Source organism: Triturus cristatus, chromosome 12, assembly GCF_964204655.1.
Source record: "Triturus cristatus chromosome 12, aTriCri1.1, whole genome shotgun sequence".
Classification (NCBI taxonomy): domain Eukaryota; kingdom Metazoa; phylum Chordata; class Amphibia; order Caudata; family Salamandridae; genus Triturus; species Triturus cristatus.
The window spans coordinates 751,214,772-751,238,815 of record NC_140595.1 but is presented as its reverse complement, the minus strand read 5'-3'; the positions used below and the strand labels follow the sequence as shown (position 1 = coordinate 751,238,815).

The 24,044-nt window shown below is 43.6% G+C and overlaps 1 protein-coding gene across 1 annotated transcript in view; it reads right to left on the bottom strand.

Moving 5' to 3' along the window:
* The window catches only part of LOC146782693 (extracellular calcium-sensing receptor-like), a 146,026-nt gene that overhangs the window by 55,190 nt on the left and 66,792 nt on the right, over positions 1-24,044 (bottom strand). Inside the window, exon 4 of the mRNA XM_085637185.1 lies at positions 14,649-14,876. Within this exon, the coding sequence (XP_085493311.1) occupies positions 14,649-14,876 (228 nt within the window). The remainder of the gene's footprint in view (positions 1-14,648; positions 14,877-24,044) is intronic.

Here is a 24,044-nt window from a genome sequence, read left to right as displayed (position 1 = left end):
GTCAAAAATGGGGTCAACTCCTGGGAAAAGGTTTTATATAGTTCTGCGGGAAAGCCATCCGCTCCGGACGCCTTAGCACCTGAGATAGATTTTAGAGTTTGTGTAACCTCTTGTTCAGTAATTTGTTAACTAATTAACTTGCATCGATATTCTGACAGATGAGGGAAAGAAACCGCCTCAAAATATTCGATTATTCTTTCCTGAGGTAAGTTATATTGTGTGGTATATAAATTTGAATAGTGATCCATAAAGATCTGGGCAATTCGTTCTTTTTCGAGCATTGTGTTCTCAGTTCGGGGATCGGTAATCTCATTTACCGATGCAGCTTCCTGCTTAAATTTAGTTGTCCCAGCCAGTAGTTTGCCTCCCATCTGGCTTTCTTCATACACCCTCTGCTGGAAATTTTTAGTATGACTGATCTCTTCTAATATAAAAAATTCTCGCAGTGAGTGTTTAGCCTTATCGAGGAGAGATCGGGCATTAGAATTGACAAAGCCTTGTGCATTATTTAGACGATGTAAAGCTATTTCTACATCGCGCTGAAGTTTAGCAATTTTATATCGCCGTAATTTATGCTGAGCTGATGAATAAGCTATTAATTGACCGCGTAATGTCGCTTTAAATGCACCCCAGACCGCAAATATCCCTGCTGAGTCCTGGTTATGAGAAAAAAACTCAGATATCCAATTCTTAGTATTTGCCACCCAGATGGGGTCTTGCGTTAAGCGCCGATCCATCTGCCACCTGAAGCGAACATTTAATTGTTCAAAAACCTCAACTTCTATTTTAATAAATGAGTGGTCTGAAAAAGAATTAGCCCCTATCTCCGAACCCAAGCACTTTAGTGACTGGGATAAGAGGAAAAAATCAATACGAGAGGCCGTAAGAAATTGACGCGAACAACAAGTATATTGATGCACGGACCGATGTAACTGCCGCCAGGGATCATATAAATGATGCTCTGATCTGAGGGCTTCAAGAACTTTCTTAGTACGTGGTTTCAACTCTTTTTTATTTACATTAGATGTGTCTTTTTTAATGGGGCTGCAGCGGCGTGGGAGCTGGATGCGAGAGTGGCTGCGGATGCGCGGTTTGGGCTTTCTGCAGGTGGTTCCCAGCCAAAAACAGGACCCGGAAAAGCGGATAGATTGCAGTGTGTGCCTTTGACCGGCGTGGGAGGCATCGCTGATGGTTTGCTCGCTCTACTTGCTTTTTCTCTTCTTGGCTGTGTCTGGCAGAGGGAGCTTCAAGCAACTCTACAGGTGTAGGGCATAGCTCTGGTTAATACAGTTTATCGGTGAGCCACATATTATTTGGCGCTTTACCACTGCTGTCTCATACTCCTATTTCATACTGTTGTGGAAACACAAGGCACCTAACCGCTTTTCCATTCTTGCAAATTCAAAGACATTAACAAAGGTTTTTTTTTTTTTTGTCTTTTGCAAAAATGGGGAAAAGCTTTAAATCCTCAAGCACTGCTGTAGTTCCTGATGCAGCGGCGAAACGCAAGACCAAGACACGCCTGGGTCAGACTAAATCAACACTACCCATAGTGACGCTAGAGAATAATCCGGGTCGAACTCCGGCCATTTCTAGCCAAGTCAGCATCGTTGAAGAGGCTCGCCTATCGGCAGATGCGGATTCCCCCCCAAAGGGGTCTACATTAATTTCCAGTACAGAGACAGGCCCTATCCCGGAAAATCCAAGTTTGCCTCCAGCTCATTTAGCTTTAACTGCCGGGCCCAGTTTAAGAGAATTTCCTTTATTTAAAAAAAAAAAATGTTTTCACAAATATCATCTGATACTCTTAATGGTGCAGTAGCTAAGGATCAATCCACTCTAGAATCATCCGGGGGGGATGATATTCCACCGCCTCGATTGAATAGCTCTACTCCGACATCAACTCAATCACTGGATATATCTCAAACCTCGGTTTCGTCATCCGAGAAGTCATCCGAGAAGTCTATTTTGAGACCCCTTAAATTAATTATCCAACTCGCAGACTCCCAGGCAATGACATCCATTGTTTTAACACCTTCTTCCACATTTCCCCTACAGCTAGGCCCAGATACTATTCCTCAAGACGTAGGGAAAAATACGACAGTTGTAAGTCCGTCACTTGCAACAGCCTTTTCTGAGATCTTGGCCACGCAGTCAAGGGAGGATCATTTGCAAACAGAAAGAGGAGATTCCCTTTTACTAGCCAGGGAGCAAGCAGGGTTTACATCCTCAGTTCAATCACCTTCCCCGCCTCTATTTTCTGAGACTAAAGAACATAGTAGCCTTCAAATGGATATTAAGGTAATGCTTAACATGATCCTAGAAGGAATTCGAGACTTAAAAAAATCTCAAGAAATGGTTACGGCATCCATTCATGGTCGTCTGGATAAAATCGAAGAGACTATGGCAGGTTTCCCTGCCAGAATGCAAGAAGCCGAAACAAGAATCTCGGAATTAGAGGATCAGATGGCCAGCATGTCCGTGAGAGTTAAACATGGGGTAAAGGAAAAACGCCTTTTGGAAAATAAACTGGAGGAGCTTGAGAATCATTCTAGGCGTACTAATCTCCGCTTCGTGGGGGTCCCGGAGGGGATTGAAGGAGCACAACCGATTCAGTGGATTGAATCTTTCGTTAAACAGCAAATTCTTCCAGGCTGTATGGATGACTTAACAATCACGCGGGCACATGGAATTCCATCGCATCCTCTTCCAAATTCTCGGATACCACGTACTATACTAGTCAACTTTGCTGACTTCAGAGTTAAAGAGAAAATCTTGACCAAGGCAATTGAACAGAGAGAATTTATGGTCAGTGAGACTTCAAAATGTCGTGTCTTTTCAGACATGTCAGCGCAGGCAGCCAGAAGACGCAAGGAGTTTGTCAAGCTTCTACACCTGTTCAAAGCTAAGGGGGCACAAGCCTCCATAGCTCAGCAATCCAAACTAAAGGTTCTAGTTAGAGGCAAATTTCTAATGTTTTCCTCTGTTGAGGAGGCTCAAGATCTACTGAAAGAGCTATCTACAGGGTAGAATGCCTTTCTGGGGGATCGAGACTGGAGAGCTAGAGGATAGAAGGGAAGTGAGGGTAAGGGAAGAGGAAGGAGAGCGAGAGAAGAGAAGAAGGGTATAAGGAGAGTAAGGGAAGGGAAGGAAAGGAAAGGGAAGAAGAGAGAGGGAGAGAGAGAAGAAAGGAAAGGAAAGGAGAGGGTAAGGGGGGGAAAAAAGAAGAGACAAGGAGAATTTATGTATTCAGGCGAGTAAAGTCTGTTAAATAATTTGTGCCTTCACTGGGGTGGGATGGGTTATAGGTCATACACACAGGGTGCAACAACAAAGCACCCCATGCGGTATGGGTGGGAGAGATGTGGAAAGCGGGGAAGTGCCATATCTCTAGGGGTTAGGGGGTTGTGGGATGGGGGGTTAGGGTTGGGAAAAAAACCAAAATGAGCAGTATCAGGGAAAATTATATTTTGGATAAATCAAAGGAAATTACGATCAGGATTGTTTTACAAAAGAATGGTTAAGAAAGGCAATAAATGTATCATAATGTCTGTTAACGTAAATGGAATCTTAAACAAGGAGAAATATGGTGGATTAATGAGATGGCTCACCTCCTTTTCCCCCCATGTTTTATTTATGCAAGAAACTCACCTGAAAACCAACCTTCCTAAATTATTTCTTCCTGTTTCTTTTCTCATGCGTTTTTGCTTCTTCTGGTTTAGCGCAAAGAGGGGTCGCAATTTATTTTTCCAGGAATCTTTCCTGGGAGTTTTCTCAAATAGAGAGAGATCCGCAAGGGAGATGGATTTGGGTAGTTGCTAAATTGGATGGCGCAATACTCAATTTCATAAACTATTATGACCCGGTGGTTGATGAGACTCTCCAGTTAACTAAAATTGCAAATCTAATAAGGGGTGTGCCAGGAAAAATAGTTATGGGAGGAGACTTTAACTTTATTCAAGACATTAAAACAAAGGACTTCTGAAACTATCACTTAAGTACCTTACTGGACATGTGAAGAACTCAGCCAGGAGGAAGGACTGCTGTGCTGCTACAAGGACTGTCACTCTGCTGAACTACTGCTCTGAAAGAATTCATTTTCTGCTTGGCTTCCTCGCTGCTGATACTCTGTGCCCTGCTGAGGAAGGTCTGTACCCCTCTCGCTTGAATACAGAGTGACTCCAACGGCATGTTGGCTTGCCTCCGGTTCTAAGTCTCAGAGGCATCAAATGATTAAAATCATCCTGAAAGAGCAGCTGGGCTTAGCTTTTGGCAAGTTTTGCCCAGTCAAGTGGTACCAACCTAGTCCTCAGCCCTTAGAAGTGGGAATAAGGTGCTGCAACTGTTGGAATCCATCCATCGACAATGTTGCGCCGATCGGAACCAACACATCTTCTTTGATTCCGACGCATCATCCCTGCCACAAGGATCAAACTTTTTGTTTTGCTGACTGCGTGGAGCATCACCATCGGTTTCTGACTCATCACCTAAATCCTGCGGTCTGCCTAGAAACCTGGGCTTCAAAGTCAATGCATTACCATTTGCTTCAAGCATGTCATCCCCTTTAAAAATGCATTGAAGGTACTTTTCAGCGGGTCAAGGCTGGTGCCCGTATCCAATCTGCGCTCCGTTGTGGTCGATCTGAACTTTCAGATTTGGCCTAGTCTAGCTCAACCAATTAGCTCTGGTTGGTGTTTTAAGCTCTTAAGCACTAAGGGCCTGACTTAGATCTTGTCAGATCGATTATTCCATCACAACGGTGATGGATATCCCATTCGCTGAAATATAGATCCCACAGGTTATTATGGGGTTTATATATCAGCGCATGGGATGCCCATCACCATTGTGACAGTCCATCGAGATCTAAATCCAGACCTATATTTTTATGTAAGCTTTAAAAATTCATAACTCCAGTTATACTTTTTCTAAATTGTTGTAGAGTGTTTTTGTCATTTTTTCACTGTTAATTTTTGAATTGTTGCACAAATACTTCACACATTGCTTCTGAAGGTAAGCCTGCCTGCTCTATGCCAAGCTACCAGAGGGTGAGCACAGGTTAATTTTAGTGTGTATCTGAGTTTCCCTGACTAGAATTGCGGTTCCTTCTTGGACAGGGAGCATACCTCTGCCAACCAGAAACCCCATTGCTAACACTGCTCAGTGGTGAGGATAAGACTTGTGAATTTGCAGTGCCATAATTTCGTGTGCACTACTACTCTATATCTAGACCAATTAGAGTAAATTCTCCCTGATTAATAATTTTGGATTTTTTCAAATGTTCCTTATTCCTATTTTTACTGTAGTGTATGTGGCCTTTCCTGCCAAGATGCAGTTTGATCTGGCCAACTTAGAAAACTACACTGTGGCCCAGCTGAAGGGATTTTGCCTGGAGAAGAGGTTGTTTAACAAAGGGAGCACTTTGAAAACAGAGCTCGAAACAGCTTTGAGAGCAGGATCAGAGGCCAACTAGAACCACACAGACAATGAGGAAGAGGGTATTGATATGCTACCTGTTGATGGGGGATATATCCTTCCAAGACAGAAAGTCCATTCACGTGTAGGAAGCAGAGTGGCATCTTGGAACAGACAAGAGGAAGGAGAAAAAGTTAAAACTAGAGTTTGAATATGGAGAGAGAGCAAGCCCTGGAAGAAAAGAGGCTAGTCATGGACGAAAAGAGAATGGCCTATGAGCTAAGCAGCTGCACTTCAAATACATGCAAGTAGAGTCTAGCAGTAATGATGGCAGCATACCTACACTGTCCACCGGTGAAGGAAGGGCCTGCAACCCAAAATATTTTGTGCCCCATTTTGTTTTGGGGGATGACATAGGCAAACTGTTCTCAACCTATGAAGTGGCTCTAATGGTGGACATGGTTACTGAGAAGTCCAGTTGGGGTAGCTTGTGGAGGTACATTCCAACTGTGAGGACGGATACACTCCTAACACTAGAATAGGAAGACCATACATGCCCTCAATGCCATGAAAAACATTCTTGTGAACACATTTGGGCTGACCCCTGAGAGGTATAGACAGAGATTCAGGTACAACCACAAAATCTCATCACAGACTTGGGTGGATTCCCTTGACTATTCCTGCAAGGCATTGAAGGACAGGGTGATGCGGCAGCAGGTTGAGGATTATTCTGGTCTGTTCAACTAGATTTTGACAGAGCTCATGCTAGATATTTGTTTTCCAGAGCCATCCCAAAACCTGGTTGAGAGCAAGCTGACTGACCCCAGGAAGATTACTGAGGAGATGGACAAATGGGTCAGCACCAGAGTTGTCATTTGGCATCTGATGGTGACTCCCAAAAGGTTGATCAAGGTACCCACCAGAAGAAGGAGGGGGCAAAACATAAGGAGCTATCAACAGGACCCAACAGGGGAAAGGGTCCCTTCCCAATCTGGCATCAGAAAAAGAGCTTCCCTGAGAAGAATTAGAGTAAACCCTTTATGTGCTATGAGTGGTACGAGTATGGGCACTGCAAGGGGGATCTCTAATGTCACAAGAGGGCATGGCCTCCCACTGAAGGAAAGATACCAAGGGTGGTCTGTATAATGCTTTGAGAAGAGTCCGTCTCAGTTAATGGAGAAAACTCAGTAAAGTTACGCTATTTTCCCAGGGTGACAGGGAGATGACCCCTAAACACATATGCCATACAATACTTTAAGGTGTACACAGTAGGTTACCATCAATGGGAAAGGTGTTGAGGCTCTGACGGACAAATGATCCAGTATGACTATGGTAAGGAGTCAGCTGGTGGCCCCAGAGCAGATTTTCACAATATATTCTACCAGGTATTGGTAGCAGACAACCGTGAGGCTCACTTCACAGTGGCCCTTGATAAATTTGAGTGGGGTAGGTCTCAGGTCTTCTGAAAGTAGCTGGAAGCTCAGCGATGCCTGTGGATTGTTTGCTAGGGAATTACCTAGAGGATACTACCAATAAGGAAGGTGAGCTCAGGTCACACATGGAATTGTTGGGATTGACTGAGAGAGTATGTGCAATCACAAGGTCCAAAGCTTGCCAGTAAGGGAGTCAAGGAAGTTTGGAGCTTGGACAAATGGTCCAGACAGCTGCCAAGAAAAGAAAGGGCAAGGGGTGTGGGAAGTAAGCACCTGAATGTCTCCCAGCTGAGGTGGATGGGGTGCCAGAGGAGGTTGCCCTGGACCCCAGTGGAGAGGACATTATCTCCCTTGGTGACCTGCCTTAACTTGCTGGATGGCAAGTAGAAGGAGGGCCCACCAGAGAGGACTTCTGGAAGGCACGGAAGGGATGCCCAGCTTTGGCGGGCATGAGGCAACAGGCTGAAGCCCAGGGAGTAGGAGATGTCTCTGGAAGTCAGTGGATTTATTGGGAGGAAAATCTTCCTGTACAGTGAGCTTAAGGAACTCATGCATAGGGCAACAAGGGCTGTAGTGGTCCCCCAATGCTACGAGGGCTTCCTACTAGGGCCGACTCATAAGATAACCCTGGCAAGACCTCTGGGCAATGACAAGACAATTGTCAGGCTTGCCTTCCACTTTTAATGGCCCATGATGAAGATTTCCCGATATCTTCTGTAGAGCTTGCTTGACATGCCTGGCCAGTGGGAAGACAGGGCAGAAGCCCCTGAATACCTTGCCTGTCATTGGCACCCCTTTTGAGAGGGTGGGCATTGACATTGTGGGGCCCATAGATCCAGAGACAGCCTCTGGCAACAGGTTTAGGCTGGTTCTGCAGGCTCATGTCACAAGGTAGCCAGAGGTAATCTCTCTAAAAATGCAACTGCACTTGCAGTGGCTAAATCCCTATTGGGTATTTTTACCTGAGTGAGTTTCCCTGAGGAAGTGGTGTCTGACCGGGGCACCAACTTCATGTCTGCTCATATGTAGTCAATGTGGAAGGCGTGTGGAGTTACATATAAGTTCTCTACCCAATATCATCCACAAGCAAATGGGCTTGTTGAATGATTTAACAAGACATTCAAAGGCAGGATCAAGGGCCTGCCTGAGGCCCTGAAACATAAGTGGGAAGTCCTCTTGCCATGCCTCTGCTTTGCTTCCAGACAGGTACCACAGAGGTCAGTTTTATTTAGCCCCTTTCAGTATTGTCAACCTGTAGGGGGACCTCTCTGTCTGGTGAAGAAGGTGTGGGAGCAGGCTTCCAGGACAACATCCCATGATGGAGTTAATTACATGCTGGTCAGATAGCCAAGTTGTGGAAGCAACCTTCTGACAAATTAGAGGCCAGCCAGGAGGTAATGAATATGACCAAATGGCGATCCGTGTGGAATTAGAGCCCGGGCAGAAAGTGTGGGTGATGGAACTTGTGAAGCCAAGGGAACTCCAAAATCATTGGACAGGCCCCTATGAGATAGTCAAGAGGAAGGGGAGGTCACCTACCAGGTGTACCCCAAGAACCCCAGGCACCACCAGAGGGTGCTCAACATCAACCATCCAAAACTACACTTTGAGAGATCTGAGGTCACCATGTTGCTTGTGAGAGATGGAGGGGAGGAAGAGGAGTGTGAACCTACCTGATCTCTTAGCCTCCAAAGAAAAGGATTGGTCAGTGGAAGGTGTACACCTTTCCCCTCCCCTGACTTCAGAAGAGCAGAGGGATTGTCACCAGCTGCTGGGACAATTCTCCTCTCTGTTTCCCCTTGCTCCTGGGACTACCCAACTCTGTACCCATGATGTGGACACAGGAGACACCCTCCCTCTCAAGAATAAATCTATAGGCTGTCTGACAAAGTGAGGGATAGCATCAAAGATGAGGTTTCTAAGATGCTGGAGTTGGGGGTGATTGAACTTTCAAGTAGCCCCTGGTCCAACCCTGTGGTGCTCATATCAAATGCTGCCCCACCGGGCGATACACCAGAGCTCAGTTTCTGTGTCTATTGAAGTGGATTAAATTCAGTCACAAAAGCTGATGCGCATCCCATCTCCGGGCTGATGAGCTGATTTATAGGTTAGGCTAGCTGATTTATAGGCTAGGGGCTGCCTAGTTCCTGAGTACTTTTGACCTCACTTGAGGGTACTGGCAGATTGCCCTAACCAAAAGAGTCAAGGAGAGGTCAGCCCTCCCCACCCCGAGGGCCACTACCAGTTCCAATTGATGCCCTTTGGGTTAAAGAATGCCGCTGCCACCTACCGGAGGCCAGTGAACCAGGTCTTGACCAGAATGGAGGCCTTCAGTGCTGCTTATTTGGATGACATTGCTGTCTTCTGTGACAGCTGTAAGGACCAGCTTTTTACTTGTATGAAGTGCTTCAGGCCCTACAAAAGGCAAGGCATACTATCGAGGCTAGTAAGTTCAATATAGGATAGGGGTCTGTGTTGTACTTGGGGCCAGCTACGGCAGGCACAGGTAAATGTGGTGGGTCAGGATCTTTAAATCGACAGACGATTGAATAGGTAAAATTAAATAAATAAATAATACCTATTCTGTCATCTGTTGACCCCCTCCGCTGTACCCTGCCCAGCCCCACCACACTTACCTGTGCTGGCCACCGCTACTTTGGACACCTTGTGGGCAGGGGCAAGGTTCAGCCATTCCAGGCCAAGAAAGAGACTATCATGACCTTGGAGCCCCCAAACTGAGGTGAGGGCCTTCCTAGTCCTCACAGGTTATTACAGGTGTAATGGCAAGGGATTTGGCACCATTGTTTTCCAGTTGTCCGAGCTGACTTCGAAAAAGCAGCCCAGAAATGTGATTTGGACAGAGGCATGCCAAACAGCATTCGGCTTCCTAAAGCAGGTCATTTGCACAGCTCTTGTGCTCAAGTCCTCTGATTGTTCTAAGGAATACATTTTGCAAACAGATTTGTTCTTTTTGCACTGGTCACCCTCAGTGGGTCATATCCCAAAACTGGGCCTAGAATCCTTGTTTCCAATCCAGGGAGTACCTGGTCTGGCAGTTCAGACTAGAGTTTGGAGGGTCAAGCTTGGTTTGCATATGGCTGGGTCCAAACTGGAATGGTGTGGTGAGCAAGAAAACAATGGATTTAGGCCAAGATCTCTGCACTGAGTGTCTGACATATTTCAGCATTCCAGCAATCATTTTTTCTTATTACTTTTAGAAAGATGTCATTTTTCTACTCTTAGCCCTGTGTGCCTGGGGACTTCCTCCAATACACATCTGGGACAGGTGACAGCTGATCTTTGTGCAGTACCTCTCGACAGCCACACACAAATGAAGCTTTGCAGTGACTGAGAGGCCAACCGAAATCTGATGGGTTATCCTGGGCAGGATGGAGGGAGGAGATGACACTTACAGCTAAATAGGCTGTGGCTTGTCCCCACATATAGGACTGCCTACACCCCTGGAGTGACTCTGGAGCCTGAGCTGAGATGGAGGACCTATGTGCACTTCAAAGCCCTTCTTGTAATATTCTATATTTGTAAAGTGTGAAAAAATCACCCCTTCAGGTTTTAAGGTGCCGGTGGCTGTCGGGGAGTTAAAGTGATCTATTGCCCAGTGTCACATGATTCTGAGCTGCATCCGGTGCCGCAGATCGAGCCTTGATCCCTGCGCTCTGGAGTCAGCCACTCTAGCCACTGCACCACACCTCTCTTTGAAGTCACTCCACTTCAAAGGTACCACTGGGTTTAATACTGGACTACGGACCCTATCACTTCAATACTCTACTGGAACTGGAACGAACTCTGCAGTAGAAAAGACTGCTGTGCTGCTACAAGGATAGTCACTCTGCCGGACTGCTACTCTGGAAGAACTGCTTTTCTGCTCTGCTGCCCTGCTGCTTGCTACACTCTTCCATGCAGGGGAAAGACAGGACCCATCTCACTTGAAGTCAGAGTGACTCGAAGGGCATAAAAGACTTACAAATATCCTGCAACAGCACCTGTGATTTGCTTGCTGCAAGTTGCGCTTTGCCATGTAGTGCCAATCCAGTCTTGGGCACTTGGACGTGGGTATAAAGTGTAGCAACTATCAGAAACCATGTGTAGATGCTGTTGCGCCTATAAGACCCAACATATCTCCCTCAAGGGCTAATCATCACTGCAGCTGCAAGGACTGAACCCATCATATCTCTGACTGCTTGGCGCATTGCCTCCAGATCATGATGCATCGCCTTCATCCTGAAGTTCGACGATGGGCCAAGTCTCGTCACTGTATCCAACCCTTGCTCCAGCGCAGTCAGCCTGAACCTTCAGATTTGTCCCAGTACAGAGTAACCAGATAGCCTTGGTTGGTGATTTAGGATTTTAAACACTATATTTTCATTTAATCATTAAAAATCCAACTCTTGTTATACTTATTACATTTTTGTCATGTTGGTCTTGTCTTGTTCATAAAAATAGAAGCCGTTTTTCTAAGCTGGTGTGAAGTCTTTTGTAGTGTTTTCACTGTGTTACTGTTTGAAGTGTTGCACACATACTTTACACATTGCCATTTAAGTAAAGCCTGCCTGCTCTGTGCCAAGCTACCAGAGTGTGAGCGCAGGTTTCATTATGGTGTGTATCTCCTTTACCCTAACTAGGATTCTGGTTCCTGCTTGGACAGGGTGCATACCTTTGCCAACCAAAAACCCAATTGCTAACACCTTTCTACAGTTGTGTTAATCTGAGAGCTTAAATAAATGATTGCCCTACCCTGGTCTGCCTGTGCTCTTTCTTCTCAACTATTGTCACTGTTTTCTATTTGGACAGGTCTCATGTACTCTGCGTAGTATTCAGTGTGGCAGTCAGTGTTTCATGTGGACTTAAGTTCCATATAGAAATTCTTGTTTGGTATTTTTCATTAAGGACTCACACCTCAAGCTGTGTGTAAGGTTGTCTGAAGTGCTTGTGTTTTCGTTTCAGAGTAACCCTCTTGACTGAAAGAGTGTGCCTTGCCTCTAGAGCTTGAGAGGTCCAGTTCAGAAGCATTAACACCCACTCACCATCCTTCACACAGAAGCTCTGACTCACACCAGAAACCATTACTTTCCCTCTATCTCCCCAAACCCCCTTATCCCTTAGGGTTAGTCAAGGGTATCCGCAATCTCTTCTAATGCTAAGGATTAAACTCAAGGGGAAATTTTGGAAGATCATTGCTTCTGCAGTAGGACCCGGGATTTCAGGTGAGTGGCCCTTGGTGTGACAATGATTTGCTGTTTTACAATTTGGAAGTAACAGGGTGGGGTACTTACCATATGGTAAATACCATTACACTAGAGTGAAACATTTTCCATATACCTCTTGTTCTTAGTTTTCAACTTTAATATGAGTCATGGCATATTTCAGCACATTTGATCTGATGCAATTTATAAGGCAAATACTTCAAAGGTTTGATAATAATCAAACACCTGGTAATTCTGATCCCTGTGCTACATCTTGTTGTAACAGGGATCTGAAACTGAATCCTTAATTTGTAAAGAGGACCATAGAGTATTGATTAGTTTTTTGTGATCCTTTTGTGAATTATCTGCAGCAATCTTAAAAGAAATTGAAGTGTCACCCAAGGACAGGACATGAGAAAGGAGAGAGTTAAAAGGTAATCAGATCTATGCAAGTGTTGCCATAAACTGAAAAGAGAGAATCAATTTTAAAGATGATAGTGTTTACACGTTTACAAAAGCATGAGAGATACATTTTTCTCATTTTTGGTCATTTTTATATAAATGATGGTGGTGATGATGATAATATAATGATGGTGATGATGATTGACGAAATTAAGGGTTATTTGCTAAATGAGAGAAAGCGACCAACAATATGTATAGTGTATGGCTCAAATATACATCCAAACCACATTTAATAAATTAAATATTTACTTAAAAACAAAATTATTATCCTTTTGACTTTCCAAGTGCATCAAGTATTAAATACATGTCATAAATATTGTGAACTTGATTGTGTTTAAAATAAAATGCAAGGGATTCACATAACATTTTAGGAGTAGGACAAATAAATAGCAGTGATCATTATTGAATTAACAAAATCAACAATTCTGAAAATGCAAATGTAGTTCAGCGCTGTCAAGTAATTACTACATGTAACTTTTTACATGTAGGTGGTGCTCTCCAGCATTGGAACAGAGATCTCTCTATGGTAACGTATAGGGCAAATGAATTAAACATATTAATATATTAAAGCAAATAAAACATATTGTAATAGTAGGTTAATTTAATAATAGTAATATTAGAAATGTACAGTAATTTAGAATTTTAATAAAAGTTTAGCTTAATTATATTTTTATAAAGTAGGTTTATTCTGATTTTTTAAAATGATAAACTACTTAATATTCAAAATAATGAAACGTTTCACACTATATATATATATAAATATATATAGAAACAGTCCTTTCCGCTCTCTTCTCAGCGGAATGCAGGCACGGATCTCTTGCCTCCAAAACTCAAATCAACAATCCCACAACACAAAAAAGTGGATGAAGCAGGTGATTTATTACCCAAGTTAAAACAGGAAAATAGCAGGACCAGTGTCCTCCATGACGCGTTTCGCTCCACGCAGGGAGCTTGATCACATGATGCGTCTCCGTGTGATGACATAATATATAGAGAGACACTGGGCACCAACCAGGTAAAGGAAATGAAAGACAGACTGAAAAATTACAATCATTCACTGCATTGAAATCCAAATGATAACGATTAATGATATGAATATCATGTGCAAAATACGCATATAATAGTACGGCTCACCATATTAACAAATCCAGACAAATTATTGCATGAATATATAAGTACATAAATATATAAATATATAAATAGGAGACATAAAATGCGGTTAACAAATAAATATATAGTGCACATAATCCGCCTCTACAGTAACCTATATTGCCATAAGAAAAGGCTGTCTGAACAGGGAGAGGACAAGTGTCCAAAAAATGGGAACCCAAAAATGATGTCCCAAAAATGAATGCGTAAAGGAAAGAATAATTATATATAGAATAATGATCAATTAGCAGCATGTATGAATAAAACCAATATTAATACAACAAAGTTAAATATGCTAAAAGCCATAAATAAATATATAAAAATTTCTTTAAAAAATTATTTTTGTCAACCAAGGATTTACTAAAACTCTATACAGGCGATAGCTGATGGTAAACAGTCTGATGATAAAAGATTATTGTTAAAGTAAAATATATATACATTTTTCCTTGGAAAATTAAAGGTTAAAGTGGCAATATATTTAGTAATTTATACTCAGGGCATGTCTTGTGCATAGGAGATAGATAGTTTGTTTGACAATAAATTGTGAATTTTGGTGGTTTCTTTCAGTTTAAAATGATAAATTTTCACCTAACTATGAAGTAACTTTAGTCTGTATCTTCTTCAGTAAATTTCTAGTGTTCTTTAATGTAAAGTAATATGTTATTACTATTCCCACTCCCTTCAGGAGGCCAAACCCCTGCAGTTCTCAGGCTTTGGAGACCATTGAGCTGGCAGTTGTGAGTTGCAGTACCTGTGACTGCCCGTTTGTGTGTTAATACTCAGCAGCAGCATTAAGTAGGTGCAGAAGAAAGGAGGGTTATTAAAGGAAGGTAAGTGTTGGTTGTTATGATGAGATAGTGGGCTTGTTTTGCTGCAGACTCCTGCTACTTATGATTGTGCATTCTTGAGGAACTGACTGTTTGCTCTTTGCCATGAGCACATGTCTGCTCTTTGATAACAATTAGAACAAATGTAGTGTGCATAGTCATACCTGTGAGACCCCTGAAGACCACAGAATGGAGCTTGTATTAATTGTGAGAGTCTTTCCTCCAGGGGCATTGTAATCATATATTCCAACCGTCACTTGCCTGAGGGTGCCATCAGAATTGCGTTGCCAGTTTACGATATCATACTGAGCGCTCACTTCCCCATTGTTATTGAAAAATATCTCTGCCCCCGCTTTGTTTTGAAATCTCACATTCTTGATATAATAGATGAGCTAGGAAGAAGACAAAGCCATATTATGTAACACCATTAATGTAAGATTTAAACATTTGAGACTTTTATAAAAATCCTAGTCTCTCTTCCTCTCCAACTCCTTTTGCATTATGCTGGAGGAACTACTTCCTCAGTATTCATAATACTTGTAGGTAATTCAGCTAGAAGATTCTACGCTAATGGAGAATCCTCCAATGGTAAGTTACAATAGAATTCTATGCCAGCCCACACAAAATAAAACACATTCTCCTTGCAGTCCTCCACACTGAAATAAAAAAGAGTGAAAATGGACATCCTTCCTGCTTTTTACTTTTTTTGTTCCCAACCACATTGCATCATTACATTACTTTATGAAAATTGGGTGAAGATTTGCTGACAGTTTGCACAGGGTTTGCATCACAGTTGATTTGTGATTTACTTTCCAGCCCAAAACATAATTTTCACGTGAGTGTAGCCCTGAAGTGACTCAGACTAACACTAGCTCTTTGTTTCAAGAGTGGTAGATGGGCATTTCAATGCCTTCACCCATCGGTTTTGACATAAAGTGATATCCACTATCATTTTAAGACAGGGCTTTGCACCAAAAAATAAGATGTATTTGAAGAAGGTGTTTAAAAGGCGAAATATTTTCATTTCTCCTACCTTTTCCATCATTGCATTGCATGTTTGCTGTTCTCTACAACACACTTCTAGTAAGGAAAACTATTTAAACTATGTTACCTATGCCCTAGTCACCACTTAGTTGAACCATAGGAACACCCTCTATGCCAGTATCACCCATCAACTCACTAGAAGACTAAAAACCATTGACAACTCGGCAGCCAAGCTCATACTCACCCTCCCAGAACGCACATAATACCTCAGGGAACAGCACTGCCTCCTGATACACAAACACACTGTTAGGATGGGTGAATACAATGTCAATATAGAGCATGATGTGTGCAGGCCTGACAATGGCAATGCTAATAAAAGCAATGTCAATGTATGCCAAACCATGGCCCGCATAACAATGTCAATACCCATAAATGCAATGTCAATGAATCCATGAACTATGCCCATGCAACAGTGTTGATACTGGTAGAAACAATGTCAATGTATGTCATATTCCATGCACCCATAACAATGTTGATAGCAGTGGATACTATGTCAATGTACATCATGATGGAGATACACACAACAATGTCAAAATCAGTAAAGACAAAGTACTCTATGACAAATGCACGCACAACATCAAGGGTGTCAGTAAAAATAATATCTATGTCTGCCACATTATTTGGAGGCATTCTGACGAACTTGTATCATTTGCTGTCAGATTTACCCAAAGTGAACTCCCAATCAACCCTGTGTCAGACATACGTGATCAAACAGTCCCTGCAACCCCAATAAAGTCACACACACAGGTAAAACACTGATCGATCCCACAGATAGACAATGGCGGTTTCTCCAAGAGGGCAGGGGAGCGTAGCCCTCATGCCCACTGTGAGCTGCGAGCTGCCCATGAAAAAGGAAAAATGCAATTAATGATTTCATTGCCAATTTATTTTTTCAATGTGTGCGCCGCACATAGTGCCATGAGCCAAGAATATGGAGGGTCCTCAACTACCTACTGGCAGCATAGAGGATTGGAGCGCTGGTCAGATGCTCCAAAGTGCGTATGTCAGTTTGGTGGGACATCTTGCGATGGCCACCCTAACATGCGCACTTTGCAGTTCCCCACTCAGCTGTCTAAGAAAGCTAGGTGGAGAGCAAGCCTAGGACTCCAGGGCCTATAGGAGTGCCCAACGAACCCGCTCCATCCAATCATGGTGCTCCTCTCATGCTGGTTAACAATATGAGAGCAGCACCAGGATTGGTTAGGGGAGATCCACAGCAGAGTTCAGTTTCACTGAGGAGGACCGGACGACATGTGATAGTTGGTAAGTTTAGTTTATTTAACTTTTTTTTTAAATGCTAGTGTTATTTTGGGTGGAGGGAGGTGTTGCTTTATTATAGGCTTTTGTTGGAAGGGAGTGTTTTATTTTGGGATTTTGGAAGTGGTTGTTTCTTTATGGACTTTTGGATGCAGGGGATGCATTATTTTGTGTTTTTTGGGAAGTGGTGAGGCACTTAATTCGCCCACCACTTTCAAAGGTTACCCGCCACCACTGCATCATAAACAGGTCTAAGGGAATTGGCCCCAATATACCCCATTTGGCCAGAGGTGCCTGCTACCCAAAAAAAACACACATCTAGATGTCACATGTAGATAGACACACTCAGCAAATCAGGATACAACATGCACCCCACATGTAGGGATCACGGTGCTCCCCACACTAGACATCTAGTGCCAGATGTGCGACCATTCCATTTTGAGGGTCGCAAATTGAGCTTTTTTTCTGATTTGCAAATGTATTAGTCTGTCTTAGACACATTTAGCATATCCCAATGGTGTCGCAAATGACCTGCCTCAATATTCTTGAGGCAGGTAGTAATTTGTGACCCACTGGGAATGGGCAATAACAAAGGGATGGTGGCCTGCTGGGGACAGCAGATCACCATTTCTGTGTTTGCTTTTTAAATAAAGCCAACTTTATTTTCCAAATGCAGCCCATTTTTCTTCTAGGAAAACGAGATGCGTTTAAAAGAAGAAAATGAAAAATGTTCTTTTAATTTTTTAAGGTCTCTGCCAAACACTCCTTTCCACTTGGGACTGCTTACCACCAAATTGAAATTAGTGGTAACTGCATTTGTTTTGAGACCACCTTTGTGTTTGCAAAACAATCATACATCCTCCTGTGACTCGCTATTAGGAAGGGACTCCCCTGGCATTCCCCTTCCTAATAGAGACTCACAAACTCTATTTTGCGAGTTGGTAATATGTTACCAACTCACAAAATAGGGTTTGTACATGCTACAACCCTTTTTAGTGGTCGCAAAGAGCACGATTTTCTGTCTGTGACCGATAAAAACGGTGGTACATCTGGCCCCTAGACACATATACACTGATGCACACCAGCTCTCCCCCAGGTACTGAGCTATCTGCCCCCTCATCAGATCACTAAAATTGTTATTAATGACTGAGATGCTCTTCCAAGAATGCCGATCTTTTTTATTGTACCTAATGAGATGTAAATATTGTCGGCCGAAACTGCGCAATGAGAGATTTTCTTCAGACGCAACACTATTGACTCTCTCCTGGCCATTGTGTTTAGTTAAACCAACTTTTTCCTGTTTTTCCAAATGCCTTTTATTTTTTATTTATAGATTGCAAATTCAAATTTGGGCTACAACGCTCAATTCAAACTCCTCACACACACATATTCAAGGAACTACACAATTCAGGCCACACTTACCTGAACAGCCACATCTCCCTCAACCAACCACCCAGAGACCTCCATTTCAAAGGACTCCTACAAATCCCACGCATACACAGAACCTGATCAGGAGGACGGGCATTTTCTTACATCGATCCTAAAGCATGGAGCAACCTCAACTTCCCACAACACATCAAATGCTCCAGCTCTTTTCTTGAATTTTGTAAGTAGCTGACGACCTGGCTTTTCAATTCACAACCTACAATAGGGACGGCTAGGCACACACACTTGCTCAGCGCCAGTATACCTTTGTGGTTGATAGTACACTTTACAAATACACATAATATACCATAACTATGTCTAAGCTCATTATTTTTTATTGGAAGGATACTTGCTCAAACTATGCAAAGAATCATGTACACACCATTGCACAATTGTAAAAGTGTATGTTCATTGGTACATGGCAGTGTAAGTGTCCTAGCATAAGGAGACAGGAATAAAGTGCCATTACTTGGCAGATAAAGTGCTGCTATGGTCTTATTATGCCCGCAGGAAGCATCATTATAAGCTATTCCATGCGGGTGGGAGCAAGCCAGCTTCTGCTGCATGTAGGGAACTGACTGGGGCCACAGGGGCCTTGGGACTACCCTCATACCCCCAACAACAGTGTGGCAGTGCTCTGGGTAGACACAGAGCACCCATTTTTTCTTACACTGCGCCACAGAAGATAGGGTCCCTGGGTCCGAAGTAGTCCCAGAGAGAGGGGCTGTGTATCCCCTCACCTTTTAATATGCTGCTGGGCCATGGGGATGGGATTCCTGGGACCAAAATCAGCCAGTGAGCGGGGACACATTCCCCCTGCAATATGGTGCTAGGCCCCAGGGGATGGATCCTAGGGCCAAAATCGTCCTGGGGAGGGTTGGCCGTGTGTCCCCTTTGCCCATATAAATGGCACTGGGCCTCAGGGGATGGGGTCCCTGTGGCAGAAATTGGCATGTGGTGGGGGGCGCAGGCCCTCTCCCCCATAAAAATGGCACTGGACCCCAGAAGATGGGGTCCCGGGCCAAAATCAGACATGAAAGGGGGGTCATGTGCCCACCTCTCCTTTAAAAAAATGACCCTGGGGAAGGATTATCCAGTGTCAAGCCCTATGTCCAACCACCCACTGCACACTTATGTTTGGTAATTAAGTATTACTTTACGTTAAAAAGAACCTGCAAATTCACTGAAAAGATCATAGGTAAAGTAGTGTTATAGTTAGGTGTGCTAAAAGGAACTGTTGTTTATGAAATAAAACTGAAACTCAGAAATTCACTCAAAAAAACAAAGGTTAAAGTAATGGTATGGTGAGGTGAATTTGGCAGTGACTACATTAAGGTTTTGACAAAAAATCACAGAAATTCACTAGTTAAAGTTAGCAGCACTAACTATAATTTGGGTCCCTGCCATACACTGCTTATGAACCTCACATATGACATCACTCATACAAAATGTTCTATGACATCATTTATGACATCACTGCTGACATCTCAAGTGACATCACTTGACATCATCCAATGAGTGTGCTGCTAGTTTCTATTATAGTTTTTATAGAGGCGAGTAACTACCATAGTACTTCTTAACCAAATTTTGTACAGCCTGAGTCCAGCCAATGGGTGTATGTGTTTACAAAACGCATATACTCGTAATGCACCATAGTTGTGTAGAGGTATTGAACAGGTTATAAATATTTGCATTCAAGAGTAACTCTGTGTGCAAGTGACAGTTGACTTTTATTCATTATGCTACTCACAAGTTTTTGGTTCTGCAGAAAATGTTTCCAACAGGAGAAAGTTTCTACGTAATAGATACACATTTTTGTAAGCAGCCTTGAGTTCTTAGAAAGAATCGCATCAGCCTTCAGTGCTTAATTTGCGCCGGTGCTTTCCGGTGCTTAGCACCGGCACTTATTTCTCAGGGCCTGGTCTACCCTCCACATGGGTCTTTCCGGTGAATGCCGTAAAATATTTCAAATTGGATCCGCATGCCTTATGAGGCACATTCCGCCTCTCTGGAGAAAGACGGTCCGAGATCACACATGGAGCAGTGCCTGCCCATGCTCCTGCCTAAGGCTGATGATGAAAAAGTGTTCTCCCCGGTTGTAATCTAGTTCCTCCTGCTTTAAAAGCTGCGTGGTCCCCAGGGCAGACTCAGCCTTCTGGAGGGAGCAGCATATCCCGTAAGAACATTTGAAAATAAATATTACAGTGGCTCCCGGCCTGCTCCTCCCGAACCCTTTTTACCACATTCTTCTGAATCGCAGACACACTTTTGGACTCAGAAACCCTGGTATAGTCAGAGACTTTCAGTGCTCTCCGTTTCGTAGAAACTAGTCTGGTCTCTCTTTGGCTCCAGGGGTCTGTCTTTGGGAGTGCCCGGGGTTACCTGCCTGCGGGTAGCTATTCTCCTGTTTTAGTTTCTCTCCCCGCGCCAGTGTCAGCCTCAGCCCTGAAGGCGGTCTCGGGAAATTCCGTGCAGGTAAGGAGACTGGCCTTCGTGGTTTCTGTCACGTAAAACAAAACGTGAGTTGTGTTTGTGAACTACAGGCCTGTCGGGTTTCTGATGTGCGGTGAGGGAACGCGGTCTAGTCGTGGGCATAGGGAATGTTCTCGAAGACGGGCGCAGGGGCATTATTTGAAAGCGCGGCCCGAGAGCCTGCTAGTTTGAGCTTGAATTCAATCTGTTTACGCGTTAATGGTTCTAGGGATTCATTCTCCGTGGGTATTGTGTGTGAGTAAAAAGATAGGGGAGTGTGAAAACCTGGGACTTTGAAAGACTTTGAATTCTAAAGGCGACAAGAATTCCAAGTGACATCTATTCACATAGGGGAAGTCACTTTAAAGCAGTTTGGCTGACATATGTAAATATTTGCTTGGGTATAAATTGCTCTGAACACCACGTACATGGTGTCACCTTGTTGTCCGGTGCTTCACAGCAGAGGACGTTTAAAGCATAATTACCTTGATAAACATCTTCTAGGAGGGAAGCATGAAAAAAAAGAGTCCCCATTGCCGGGCAAGTCAATTGTGATGGGTTGTGTAGCTGGGCTCACTTGCATATCAGGGGCATAGCTTCCATTGGGGCAGCGGGCCCAGAGGCGCGAGGGGCCACTGCACTTTAATGAAATTATGTATTTTAAAATTCAAAGAGCAGCCAGAGGCCTGTTTCCTTCTTTGCACTAGGGCCCACGGCCCACTGGCTACACTACTCTCCCGTATCTCACAAATATTAATTGGTCTTCGATTTTATGGGAAACCCGCGTAGAGTTGCAATATCTCAGCTCTCCCCCCAATGGCCTTGCAGGCTGAATTTGGATGGAACGGGATGTTTTTCATTAGATTAATAAAGTGTAATGCTGCCATACTGGGCGGGTGGTGTTTGTGCTGGTTTTCTCATCGTAGTTGTGTTTCTTTACCATTCTATTCTGCCCTGCCTTAACTGCCGGAGTTCTATGCTTTTTTTACCAGAGTAAAGCAAGTTTACTGTTGAGGTGCATTAGCAGAGGAGCTGCGTGTCACTGCCATGTTTTGCTGCTGGACACGATTGAAGTGCATTGTGCTCAATGCTTGTCTTGTAAGCTATTAAACGTAGGGGTCTCAAGGATGTCTGGGGCCTGTCGGTGTAGCCCAATGGTAAGGTTGCACAATTTGCCTCATTCCTCTTTCTGCACCTCGCTCCACTTCAGTTCATATTTCTCACTCTTGGAGGTGCTCTATTCTTCATAGTCCTTTTTCCAATCATCTCTCCCCCCTTATTTCTCCAAATTCTGCCCCTCTCTTGCTATTTCTGAAGCTAGCACTGCCCCTTACTCAGTGAAATAAATATTCCTTTACTTGATCTTAATTTCTAATTCTGGAAGGCTAAATACGAACTTGTTTACAGTCCTCTTCCCTACATCACCTTTTTAACAAGTTTGTTCTGTCTTTATTTGCATTACTAATCATTTATGGATAAATCAGACAGGTCTAAAATAGATTTGAATTGTATTATTCCTGTATATATATATATTTTTTTTTTAAGTCTGTGTTACAAAAGGGAAAACGCCAGTTTTGGATGATTTCCTCAGTTTGTTTTTTTACAGAGTTTTATATAGCGCAAACTTGACCCGAATCAGGTATCAGAGTGCTTTACATAGCACCAGTTGCATTACATGAGGACACATTATTTTTTTTTATTAGGCACGGGGAGATTAAGTGATTTGCCCAGAATCACAGGATGTTCAGCGTTATTGCTGAGACTCGAACCCAGTTCCCCAGATTCGAGGTCGACCGCCCTTGCCGTTAGGCCAACTCCTCTCATTTCATCTCATCTCCTCTAGGTCATAGGCACTTCAGTGGTGCTGGCGGTTGTGGAATAGTCCATTTAGTTAATCTTGCGGTGGTGCTTGCGACCGCCATATTAAAATGGGCAAAGATTTCCCATTTCCCGTCCAGCGTGGTGTTTCTGTATTAGCCAGAAATATTGATCCGCAACGGTGCCGGAGGGAGCCAATAGAGAAAGCCCTCTGTGCGTAATGACGTCCCGACCGCCGAACAGATCACGATGCGTGAAACAGCCCATCCAAATGTGGCAGAGAAACCAGCTCTTCGGAGATGTCGGAAGCGCAACTGCAAATGTAGAAATTCGAGTCTGAGACACCTCTACACTTTCTGACTGTCATGTATCCTGCTCTACAAGCCCTGCCGCTGCTGTACCTGATCCACTACCAGCAGATAAGACGCCATCACAGTCAGCATCACAGGTAAGTTCAAAACATATCCCCGCATACAACCCCTGTACAACAACAACACACACCTGTCGCACTGAAATACGTGTCCTGTCTACATCAGAAACCCTGGTGGAACATTTACCATAGTTAAAGTACCCATGTCTTGCACGTAGGTAAATTGTCACTTTTGCATCGGGGCACCCATCTCCATAGAAATGATTGCATCTATCCCAGTCGTGGTGGTCACGTCACCACAGCAGTGAAGCAGCGTAAAACTTGCCACCAATGTTGTAGGAGTCCAGAACATTGTCCCAGGTAAGCAAGATCCTTGTTACAAACTCCACCGCACACATTTTCAAAAAGAGACACTACTCAGCACAACATATCCACAGCAAGAAGTCATGTTCAGGGATACTGTCTTTAGTGACATCTCATTAGTATCATCAGCAATTGTATAGGATCAGGAGTGAGGGATGAGGCAAGAGTCCCTTCAGAAGGACAATAGTCATCATTGCAGCCAAATAAGGCTCAGTCCACTTACAATGTGGAGCAGAGGAGGTCAGAGCAACCAGGGTGTGTATGTGTATATCACAGTTGTCCAACAAGGTATTGGAGGAGTCAGAGAGCCAAGATAGATGACATATGATTTGAGACACCACTGCCACATAATCACAGTTCAGCACATACCCCAAGCAGACATTGGTAGGCTCATCACATACAATGGCGAACCATACCACATAATGAAAGCCCATCCCATGCAACACAGTAAAAATGTTCCGACTCAAACAGCAAATTCAAAGTAGGCACCAGTGTGCATTTGACTCACTTGTGTACTGCTGCACTAAATGACACCACGTGAGTATGTCCTGTACATCAACAACACTGACAACACTGCCACTACACAGAGCATCTCCACACCATAACTCCACCACATCAAAGGCAGCACAAACTATAAAGTATTGAATGAATGCCAAAGGAAGAGTCCATCTTGACAGCAGTAAACTCTGACCGGAGACTCATGACAACCCATCTCTTCCTCACACCTGCCTTCCACTCATGTGAACAAAAGTGAGAAATTGAAGAAATGAAGAGTCACTGTGCAGAATAACAACCTTGGAAATGGTCAGTC